At 38.7% G+C, this 12,559-nt stretch overlaps 1 protein-coding gene across 1 annotated transcript in view; it reads right to left on the reverse strand.

The window, feature by feature from the left end:
• Nucleotides 1–12,559, reverse strand: part of LOC109478018 (integrin alpha-8-like) — a 65,335-nt gene that overhangs the window by 39,290 nt on the left and 13,486 nt on the right. Inside the window, 2 exon segments of the mRNA XM_019779468.1 lie at nucleotides 5,737–5,844; nucleotides 11,431–11,479. Of these exon segments, the coding sequence (XP_019635027.1) occupies nucleotides 5,737–5,844; nucleotides 11,431–11,479 (157 nt within the window).

Raw genomic sequence — 12,559 nt, forward strand, 5'->3', positions numbered from 1 at the left:
ACCGAGACACCAACACCAACGGTGACAACACCATGCGCAACAAAATCAACGAGGAGCAGAACCAACATCCTGCCTCCGAAACGTTACCGCTAACGGACTTGAATAAAGCGGAAAAGAGACTGTTAGTATAGTGTTAGAAAGCAGTTACCAAACACTGGGCAGAATAACCCCAAGGTTTCTGCTGGCACAACACCTTCGCTCTGACGTGCCACTAGCTTTAGGAAATGTTTCTAGATTTAGTAGAAAGTTGTTGTTACTAATAATATAAGATTTATACAGACCACTAGCAAGACCAACCATCCAACTACAAATGCCAAGACTCAACCAGAACTGTCAAGCTAGAACAACGAACATTTTGCCAAAGTCAAAACAGTCATATTGAGTAGACAATCATCAAAACAGTTGTAAAGATGATACTAATGTATGTAAGGCCTCTAAGCCATGTTAAAACTTAACAAGTTGCATGAAACATATGTGTACCCCTCTAACAATATACTAGATAGAGAGATAGTAGTAGAAACCAAGTAGAAAAAAGAGAGCTGGACAAGAACATTGAACTATGGACAATTCATATATAGATTGAGATAATATCAGACTAGTCAGCAGAATAAGATCAAATCTGAAAAGAGAGGGATGTTATACATTGTACCAGATACTATGACCTAGATCATCAGGCAAAAGTACTATACACCACAAGGGCCTTGCCTACATAATATATGTGAACAAAGCATCATGGGACATTAGAGTTGAGAACATCTGGAATACTTGTAGAATAAAGTTTCAAGTCGACTCTCACTCCGACTGATCTATCTGCTTGAATCGAGCGTCTATGATAGCCATCCATAGACAAGAACGCACAACAGAGGATATAGAGAAAATTTACAGAGGAAAATAAGATGACAGAAAGAGATGCTTGATATATGTCTACCCTAGGGAGGACTTGCTATGTAATAGATGGGGGCCTGTGTTATTAGGGAAGGACTAGGGAGGATGGGGGCAGGGTGAATTGTGTGAAAATGAGAGGAAAATCTGTACCAAGGGGATAACAAAAAAATAATTATTTGGAAAGGAAAGTAACTGGAAAAGATGAAAAAAGATCAAATCTCGTCTTTTCCTACAGAAAATTTCATATTTTTTTGAGAATTTTATGACATTTTCTCACATGTAAACTCTGTTTGACTCCTGTAGATTTTATAGCATGTAGAATCACTATTTTATGACTTCAGCCCATTTTCAAGTTTATAAATGTTTAAAATCAAATCATTCTGCATGGATGCACAAAACGCTAGCCTGCACTGACCCATTTCATATCTAGACCTTAGAGTACTTCCACCTCACCCTGAGTTCATTGTGTCTATGGTCCTAAAGAGAGACAATAAAATATTATCTTTTCCACATCCACTTCTGACCAGCCAGTTTCCAACCTGTTCTGATTGTTTTTAGAGCAAACCCCCAAAATGTGGTGGAAATTTATGTGTTTTGTCTTTTGGCACAATTTGATGATTTATACTGTTTCTTCAATTTGTGCAAAATTATCTTTTGTCATTGTATATTTCATCATGTATAGTAACGTTAAGAAAACTATAGGACACATGACTCAGTCTTAATTTCCGTGTCCTTTTAATCATAGCTCAAACATCGCGAAAAATGAAATTACAGCCTAAACGGAGCCAGTCAATCGATATGCCTTACTGTGCTTAGACTGTGGCAGAAGTAATTTTCCACCAAAAACACACAGCACCAGCTTCTAAGTAGTCTGCAATCAAATTTGCCTCTTTAACCGAATCGCTCGCCTGAAATAAGGTCCACCTTTAGCTGCTATCATAGGATCAATACCACATTTAGGCCTCTACTTTCTACTGGGAAACTAAAAGGAATCAATATGTGTATCCTAAAAGGGCTACGCCTTTAAGAGCACTGGTGTGAACTTCAGAATTTGATCACATCTAATTTATTAGTTTAGAAAGCAAATATGTCTTGCACAAAAGCCACATACATGATTCTTAAGCTTGTTAATGCACTTATTTTTCTATCAGTTCGGTGCTGTAGCAGAATGCATGAATGATTGGAAGGACAACTTGAATACTAATTCTGATTCAATGCTATCAAGCTATATTTCTTGCAGAAAGGCTGTACAACTGAAAAGTAACAGTTTGTTACAATCAAGGTGAATACACCTACATTTGTATCTATAACAATACAAGAAGGCTTTGCAAGATTATATGACCTTGACATGCCAGGGGTTCTACGTGACCTTCAAAGTTCAAGAGAACCATAAGCATGCCACATTCCATGTTTTGTCTGTTCTATCTCAGGAATTCCAGAACTGTGGATCTGGCTTGACTACAGGAAACACATAAAGTGAGAAAAATGTCTGAAATCAGAGAAAGGAAATAGCAGGGGCAGAAGTTTCAGGTGACCACAAAAACAATACACGTGGAAACTAGGAAGAGACTGAGTGATGCTTGTTTTTCATTCCCCACTCACACATTCGATTTGCATTCTCCGAAGGACGCCATCCAGAAAATTATTTTTGCGCAGCCTTACATAACGATTGGGAAGCCAAGGGAAATGACTGTCTGTGTACATATTCCAGTTTAGCCAAAAGACAGCAAATAGATATAATCCACAACCCACACACTTCTACATATATGGAGAAATACCAAAACTGTGTCAAGCCTCCCCCTCAGCATTTTCTTGTCTGATTTTTTGTCAAACACAACAAAAGTCTTCCAGCACAAATCTTACTCCACGGATTAAAATACCAAAGAAAAGACGGCTTACGACCTGGAATTTCTCATTTCAACACTGCCATAATTCTTTGGGTAAATCAAAACTGCCTCCTAACCTCCTTAAAATTCCTTTGGATGAAGTTAATGATGATTTGTATGACATTTCTCCATAATAGTGACAAAGTCTTAAAGATATGCCTATAGTATTATAGGTATATTTCTTTTGTAGTTCTTCAAGAAAGCAGAAACTGGGTTGTCCCCTGTGATTTATGTCTTCACCTTGAGATTAAGACAGCTCAATCTTGGCTTGGTTTGTTTTTCTGTCGCACAGCAACATTTTTCCTTATCAAATTTCAGTGGGAATAAAGGTGGGTGGAACTACAAACCTTGTCACTTTATTTATGTGTATACATTCCTGTTGAGATACATGTGGACACCATTAGCACAAATGGCCAGTTCAAGTGCTATTGTTGACGGTAAACCTGCATGTCATGTCACTAGATTTTTAAGCGGCTCATGAGCCAAAATCTGTCACTTGACTATGGAACAAAAAAAACATAGAAAGGTCTGAAAGGAGTAAGTTATGACAACATACTCTTTTACTTTAGGGATGCCTGATAGCACCACCCTCAAAAAATGTCTTTTCTTTATTCATATTAATCATAAAAACTTGTTCACCAAGAGGCAATGTTTCAATGACCGTAAGAGCAATTTGGGCGGACAGTTTTCGAAATGTCAGCTCTTGTTAAACAAGTTGTTATGAACAAAGAATTTGCTACTCAATCATTCACCAACCTAGACAAAACTATTCATGGTTCTTTTAAAACTAGAGTAACTATACTTTCGTGTCCCTAAAGAATTCAAACCTAACTTTGAAATGTAAATTTATGTTTCTTTTGAAAAACAACTGATGAAAAACACTGATTCCCTTTAAAGCAGTCCTGTTATTCCAAGGATAAAGGCAGGCATAATTGACTGCTGAAGGTCAGAGGTCGGGAGTGCCTTATCAGAAGGGGAATGTCCCGACTTGCCACATCACAAACACCAAGAAATGTTTCAGGGGCAAAAAAACACACTGCCTGCCAGCTGGGCTGGCTTACCTGCAAGTGTCTGGGGGCCAAGAGGTCTAGGTTCGATTCCCGAAATTCCTGAACAGTACAGGTGTACCAAGGGGATTTCAACTCTTGCAAAGTCACAAACATACTCCAATGTTTCAGGGGCTTAGCAGCAAGTGCCGCTGGGCCAAGAGGTCTGGGTTCGATCCCGAAATTCCTGAACGGTACAGGTGTAGCTGGGGATTTCAACTCTTGCAAAGTCACAAACATACTCCAATGTTTCAGGGGCTTAGCAGCAAGTGCCACTGGGCCAAGAGGTCTGGGTTCGATTCCAAACCTGAACCCTGCAGGTGTGACTGACTATATCAGCTAAGACAAAACACGTGTCTAGGAAAGCGGGTCAGGAACGTGCATGCACGCTTCAAAGGCAAAAACGTGATAGCACCTGTCAGCTGAGGCGACTCAGGCACAAGTGTTTCAAGGCTAAGTAAGAGGCCTGAGTACAACTTCCATCCAGCACCTGTACTCAACCCTTCAACACAATCAGGGAAATCACCTTGAGCAATTCCAACATGGCAGTTCAAGTGAATGTGTCCTTGGACTTGGAGAGCAATAACATGGTAGATTTGTAGTTTAGTGCAATCAAAACTTGACAGCATTGAGATGGCCCAAACCTCCATCAAGGTAGCATATGATCATGTTAAAATTAGCAAAATAACTTTTATGAATTCCTACATCTAAGATGCATCAATATCTTAAGTTGTCATACTTGTATATTCAATAGCTACATGAGTTTCTTTTAAGAAAAATACTATTAAAATTAAAATACTGGTAATACCAGGGATATCCAAACAGCACTCCAGTAAAATTGGGAGATATTCATTCTAAAGCCAGTGTCAGGACTAGTAGTTCAAACATGTACATGTATAAGCTTTCTCTGGCACCCTGCTGTCCATTGTCTAAAATGCTCCTCTCACAGTAAGTGTACACCATGCTCCTTTCACACCCAGTTGACCAAACATGCATTAGCGACTGGCTAAAAGCCAGGAAACGTGCAGTTTGCTGGGGAACCAAACCCAAGGCTTGAGTTGATTGTTATTGACGTTCTGCCAAGAGATGTTGTACAGGCCTCCTTGGACATGCCTAACAATGGAACTTCACTTACAGGCTGTTGCTATCTGGGGCAAATATAATCTTAGACTTTCCAATATGGAATAAGTCTGCATTGCACAAATGAAACACTGAACCAATTTGAAAGCAGTGTTTTGAAACGTTCTTTAACCATGTACATTGGATTGTGCACTTTTTACAGAAAAAGTTTTTGATGTATCTTAAAGTTTCTAATTTCTTTCTAGAGTATATGTAGGCCCAAGTTTGATTACAAGTGTAAGAGGTGCCTGGTACACCTGTTAGACTTGTACAGGCAGGTATTGTTGGAGAGCATCACAAATGTCAAGCCACCAGGTCAAGCTTACATGTACCATAACAGTTGGGGAACAACAGAAAAGAGTAGGTGGAGATTGATGCATTCCAGCTTTAACCTGTTTGAGTGACATCTACATGAAATGGATATTTTTTTTTTTTTTGCACAGGAGGGAGGGGGTCTTTTCCCACCCACAAGTGTGGGTACTAGGAGGATTGATAAATTCTGTGTGGGTTTGAGACCAACCAGTGTCCCAAAACAAAGTCTGGGTGGGATCTGTAACACCAGTCAAGGGCGAGCTTGCAAGCTAAGCCAATTTTCACAGGTTACTGTTTAAACTGGCATCTCGCCAAAGTGCAGTCTTGAGGCAGGTAATCCTAAACATGGTGCCATTTTGAACAGTCAGCAGCAAAAGTTTGTAGGGATTTATCACTTTTCCGTGACTTCTTGGAAAGTGATAAAAATCACTGGGAAAAGCATGGATGAAATTTTTTTAATAAAGAAACGTTGGTTAGGATTGACTCACCCATATGGAAGTCGTCTTTCCAAGCATCCCCTTCTCCTGTCTTCTTCTCTGTCCCAGCCAAGTTTGGTACGCCATTCTCGTACGTCAGTGTCTTAGAAAACAGTTGCCCTGGAAATGGCAGGAGAAAACTGAGGTTAACAACTGGCAGACTGACATAGTAGGTTAGAAGATATCCATGGTTTGAAAATGTCATGATGATTCTTTAATTTAGAGGTAACAACTCCAATGTCCAACTTATTACTATTAGTGAGCTCCACAGAAACCTGAAGCTCACAGCATCCAAAACCACCAAATGATGCATTTAACAACTAAAGAAATGAATTAATTAATCTAAGTCAGTTAAAAAATATTAAGTCAAGCCAATACTTTGATCAAGATACGATAATGCTTATTAAAAAGCTTATAGCATTGCTGTAAAAAGTATAATTCATTTCTGAATCAAGCTGGATTCCAGTAGTTTCTGGCAATGGCCCTCTGGAATTCCCTCATCTCATTTCTGTCTCCAAAATTACAGGTAGCTCCATCAACAAGTTTAATGACACCAAGAATTTGATTGGTTCCCTACAACCTGTTCTCTGCTTTCATGAGACCATGAATATGATTGGTCCTCAACAACCTGTTCTATGGTTGCCCCGGGCTACAGGGGTCAATCACCTGGGGTCGCAAAGGTCGTGACAGCCAGTCTACCACATATATGTAATGGGTTCTGACTTATGTTAAATTACTGTCAATAAAATAAACTTTCTCTTTTCTCTAAATAAAATATTTGGTTCAACATATCCTCTGTTTCCAGTTTTATCATAATACCTATAGCTATCTCTATTCGTAACATGTATCTGTCAATAAAATTACAGTGCATCACAATTCTTATGATCATATCTATAATTTATTCCATTACTAGGATGTAAAATGGAATATAAATTGGTATTTGTTGCTTTATTTTGCTATCTTTCTTTTTAATATGCAAAAACACATTCATATCTAATGTGAGATAAAACTACATACCCACAAGGGGGTAAGTATACTTAGAAATGCATGATCTGTTACAATATGATGTTGTGCATATGGTCAAAAACCGGTGCATTAGCTCAATTGGTAGAGTACTCACTTTGTAACCGGGAGGTTGTGAGTTCAAACCCCGTCTGGGTCATACCAAAGACTTTAAAAATGGTACACACTACGTTCTCTGCTTAGCACTCAGCACACATGAGAAAGAGTGTGGGAAGGTGAAACACACAGCACTACCAGCGGACCAGCCCCCTGCTGTAGTGCCCTGCACAACTGTGTGTCACCCAAGGGCTACGGAAATGGACATGGGCACCACCCCTATGCTCTGCATAGAGTGGAACGGGACCTTTCATATGGTCAATCACTATATGGATATACAGACTGTTTTTTTTTTTTTCTAAACAAGAGGTGCTATTTTACTTTACAATATCACTTCTGTATCGGCTCTCTACCACACAAGCTAACCACGCCAATCCTAAGTGGCTGACCAAGCAACTCACTGATGAAATAATTGCTTGGAATCCCTGGACAAAACTTAAAAGCTAGCAACAACCTTTCATTTCAAATCTTCCATCACTGCACCAAAGAGGTAAAGAAGTGTGTCCAAGCACAGAATAATGACATAGACCTGTCTCCTTATGTCTGGGAGTGAGGTCACTCCAGAAACATGTTTGAAGACATAATTTCCTGCCTTGAAATTGATTTCAGTGTTGATTTCACAGGTGACCAACCAAGAAGACATTATCGATGTTTAAGTCCCCTCACGGCGCCTTCCAGGCATTCCAGTGTGGAATTACAGATCGCTGGAATTCCGGTGAGAATCTTTTTTTTTTTATCTGACCAAGAAGCACATTTTTTATCTTTAGGCCACACCAATTTAATTTCTTGGTTAATGGATTCGCCGCTTCATTTTTTTCTGATTTGCAAATAAAAATAAAAATTTAGAATCAACTGCAAAATGCTCATATTTTGCCCTGAACAGTTGAAAACAGACCTTTTCATCCTAGTTGTTACAGTTATTACATCTTTCAATGTAATGGTATCATTAGAAGTTCAAAATTCATTGTTTAAATTTTGAACCAGCCTGGTGTGTTGACTTCATGGCTCCTATCGTACCATTTTGGGCCATAAAACGATGCCTAGGTCTGTTTTTATTTTTTTTTTTTTTCGCCCGCCCGCTCCATTATTTTTCTAGAAAAAATCCGTTAACCAAGAAATTAAATTGGTTTGGCCTTAGGAGGATTTATCTGAGGTGCAATCAGAGGATGCATAGACTGTAAGGATATTCAGCCCTTCACTAAGTTGTAACAACGCAAAAATAGGTAGATATATAAAGGAATGCTTTGTCATTATAAAAAATTCCGAAACTTGTGATTAGCCCACTCGATTGTTACACTTTATCAAAGACTTGTGCTATCCCTTATTATTTGAATAATTATGATGTAGATTTGTTAGGTTTTATTTGACATTAGGTCTTCTTCAACACATTTTATTGTGTATTTTATGTTACTCTCTTTAGTAGTTTGCCATACATTGTACCATGTGCAATTGTCGTGCAATAAAGTTCTTCTGTAATTCTGGTAAGCCAACAGATTAACATCACTTTGACTCAGGATTATCCTTCAGACTCTGTTTCTAATCCATCTTAAGTGGAATTGAAGCTGAAAGGAGTTTTGTGGTGCAAAAACTGATCACTGTTCAGCACTGGTCAGCACCTTATTTTTCTTGGCAAATACACGATTTTATCAATTTTATCCCCATTTAGTATTAGGCAAACAAAATTACAACTGTTGCATTAGTAATACAACCTAGTGAAATGGCACATCCTTTCTTTCATTACCATGTGGCTTTCCCTAATGAACTAACAGATGTTCTATTCATCTAAGCACCATGTTCTCCTTTTCTCCAACAAGCCTCATGATTCTATTGGAAATTCCCTGCAATTTCCTATCATTTCCAATAGCCTGGTTAATTAACTTCCAAGATTATTGGGTCATCATCAACGGGTTTCCAGCGGCCCCGCAATGAAGGAGGATCAATTCCCAGATAACGCAAACGTGGTTCTGGCTAAAGAGAGGTTCTGGAGCGGTAATGCCGATCGTTATGTCGAAACAAATGGAAATTTACGGGTAATGCCCTGCTTAGACATGCTGGAGTCAGGGGGAATGGCTGAGCTGGGTACTAGTGATAGGACTGAGTGAGTGGATAGGGACCAAGAAATACATGGTACATGCAGGAAGGAAGTCCAGCTGGTTTGGACTAGCCTCTACCAGGCTTGAGGAGGCAGCTAGAAAGAGTAGAAATCGGCCAAAATAGAGAGATAAGCATGCCAAGGGAGTTTGTCCGTTCACGGCGAACTGTTCTCTCTCAACGGACAAACTCCCTTGGCATGCTTATCTCTCTATTTTGGCCGATTTCTACTCTTTCCAGCCACCTCCTCAAGCCTGGTAGAGGCTAGGTTTGGACAGCCAAACTTTTCAGCAATGTCTAAGAACCAAAGATACTAAGTGGTGCGGCCTTGTGAGAATGCTAAAAGGCACATGTAATACATTATTTTACTTTCCAACATAACAAAAACAGTTTATTGAAAAGAGATACGAATCTTGAAATGCCCTCCTTTTGTCCTGGATTGCCAAGAAGGAATTCCAGTATAGATAATTTGGGAGATAGAGCCATCACGTGAGACAAGATCATGGTTATACAACATGAACACAATGGGTCTTTACAATTACAACTATGTGGTGAATGTCACCAACAATACTACATTGCGTGACATGAAAATATAAGAAGAAGATCACTGTGACAGTTCTCATTTTGAAACACAAGCTTGAGTGGGTATGCAAGGAAAGCTCCTTGGGATATGTTTGGGTATCAAATTCGATAGAGAAAAATTCCGCCACCTTTTCTCAATTTCTGTCAGTCCATTATCCCAACAGAAAAGACCACCAGTCAAAAAATGTACAATTTTACCCCGACATCTGCTTGATTTACTACCTTTTATAAGTTTGTATGCGTGTCGACCCCACCCACTGCTAAGTCATTTTTACACAAAAGGAAAGCCATAATCATCTGTACTTTTCATAAGAATGGTTTTAAAGAAGAAGAGTTAAACCTGTAATTACAGGTTTCAATGAATAAGAAGAGGGCAGGGAAGCCCGGTATTTTGATGGCACCTGCGAGAGTTTAAAATACCCCGAGAAACTGGGGCAATCGTGGTCTACAGAAAAAATTACAAAGACTTCTTTTTTCCTCGAATAAGGCACAAGAAATTACTCCATACAGACCTAATTACAAATGTATGTCAGGATCTTTTTTTCTTTTGGAGAAGCCACCTTTTTCAACTTAATTATCCTATTAACACCTATTGTTATTGTTTCAAGTGGGTGTTGATTACATGACACTTGTGAAAAAGAGAAGAAGAAAACCTCATTATGACACCCACACTGAGAAAAACAATGAAGGGATAACCCTATGGAACACAATGTGATTTTTTGTAGAGTGACCAAAAATATCCAGGGGAAGATATTAGAAATGCTTAATATTATATCTAATAACTCCCATCCTTTACTGAAATTTGGGCCCAGATCAGATCACAGATCATCCTATACTGAAATTCAGGATTGGTAACCTTTTAAAGATCACCCAAAGCTGGTCTCAAAGCTAAGAAACAAAAGCCCTGCCAAAAACTGGACCTAAGCATGCCTTACAAAACAGATCAAGAGCCTGACTTAAAAAGTTCAGTCTTGGAAAAAATAGACTCTGACATTTTACATCTTATGTAAGGTTTACTAAACCCATGTTCTTCTTACAGAGATCAAAACAAATTCAGGCTGTCAACTTGATAAGGATCAGTCTGGGAAAAAATGTCCTTGACTTTTGTCTAAGGCTTGCTGCAAGCACCAAGGGTATAAAATGACTAATTCAGGCTTCCCAAGTAATGAATCACATGTGCAAGTTGTGTCAGTTTATGCTCAAGTAGCCTCCATAGCACCTGGGGTTTTCTGATTAGCCCAGTTCTAAAACGGGGGTAATTAAACCTGGCCGGCTTTGTTGTCCAATATGCAATCAGAAAATAGCACATAATAGATCTCAAAGACCCTGAAGACCCCCAAAACCCCCAGTTTTTGGCATGCTATGGAGGCTAATGCTAAAAAAGGTACACAATCATCCCACTAACTACATACCAGTTGCAAATCACACCACTGCTGGGCTGGTGTGAAATTTGATTAACACAACCTGCCAGTCAATGAAGGATCTTAAGAGTCTTAGACTTTGAGACATTCTCTCAGGAGGTTTCAAGAATTCTAATTAGGAGCTCCTTGGGTTACAGACTGGAATGCCTTATTACCTGTGGTATTATACATTACTTAAGGTTATGATTGGTAATGACAGTGAAGTCTTCAACATCTATTGTTTCAATGTATTTTCTTTCAATAAAGCGAGGAAGGGTTAATTGTTTAGGTAACATTAAATTTTTTTTGTAACATTTATTATCCGTTTTATCTTCATACTTTTGGGCATCTTGCAAATGTTATGTATTTGTTTGTTTGTTTCTTTGTTTGTTTGTTTACTATATTAGATTTGGTAGTGCCTGTCAGGCACAAACAATGTGACAATGTGACAATATATTTATATGACAATGTGACAATGTCTCAATGTACTGTGACAAGTAAGAAAGAAAAGTACCTTGCCAGAAGTAGCTTCCAACTGCACCCAACAAAAGCTGTTCAGCATCCTTCGGAAAAAAAAGACAACATTTTTAAACACCGACAACTTTTCTGAACACCTGGATACTGAATGGAACAAATCAGGTTAGTTTTACAATTGTTGAATTGACAATTAAAACCAAAACCAAACACTGAAACTGAGTAACAGATTGTTACTTTACATGCAAAACACAAAATCTCTAATGCAAAAAAATGTCATTTAAGTACAAATACATTGCACAGATGAAAACAAACAAAAGGCAAATGCAACACAACAACAATCAGGGGGGATTTGACATTACAATCTGTATGACAAGCATGAATGATTGGATTAAATCACTTTCCCTTCTTGGAAACAAAAAAGGAAAATGAGACATTGATCAAAAATCACAATGAGCAACAATTACAACAGGTGAGGGGAGGTTAGCTCTAACACTAACAGTAAAATATAAGAACCATGGTTTGTTAGATACAGACAGTAGGACAGAAAGTTTTTGTTAGAGAGAGCCTGGATACCAGCCAAAACACAGGCTTTTCTTCCTCCATTATCAACAGCTAGGGAAGGAAGAAGGAAGAAAGTGCCTGCATATGTACAGTACCAAGGTGACAGAGACAGGGGAAACACAGTGATTTCTCTACACGAAGACGTAGGTTCTTGTTGTATTTGCCTACAGAAAGGTATGCCTTTCCTGAAATCTCTTGCAATGCTCACCTTCTAACACTAACAGATGATACAAGACTAAAAGTTCACTGTCACCTGCGGTGACATGTACAACGCAGTAGCTGGATACACCTTTATTTCCTACATATACGACATTGTACATTTGTGTATAAGCATTTTTTTCCCTCAGAATTTTGCTTCATGATTTCATCTTGTTGTGCAATGCTCAAAAGTTCTGTTCCAATAACCAGTAAATGAGCTGAGGATCTTGATGCCACAGAAGTTGTGCAGTCTGTACAGTTAAAAAAAGAGCTTGTAGAAGGCAGTGTTCCGATTATTCAACAGGTTGCCACCACCTTTAAGTGACAGGGCATTCCTCATGCCATCAAAATCACTTTGGCCGATCCAACCTGAAGTTGAAAATCTGTACGTCACAAAACGACACACC

This window comes from Branchiostoma belcheri, unplaced genomic scaffold (assembly GCF_001625305.1).
Source record: "Branchiostoma belcheri isolate BF01 breed outbred unplaced genomic scaffold, Haploidv18h27 scaffold42, whole genome shotgun sequence".
NCBI lineage: Eukaryota > Metazoa > Chordata > Leptocardii > Amphioxiformes > Branchiostomatidae > Branchiostoma > Branchiostoma belcheri.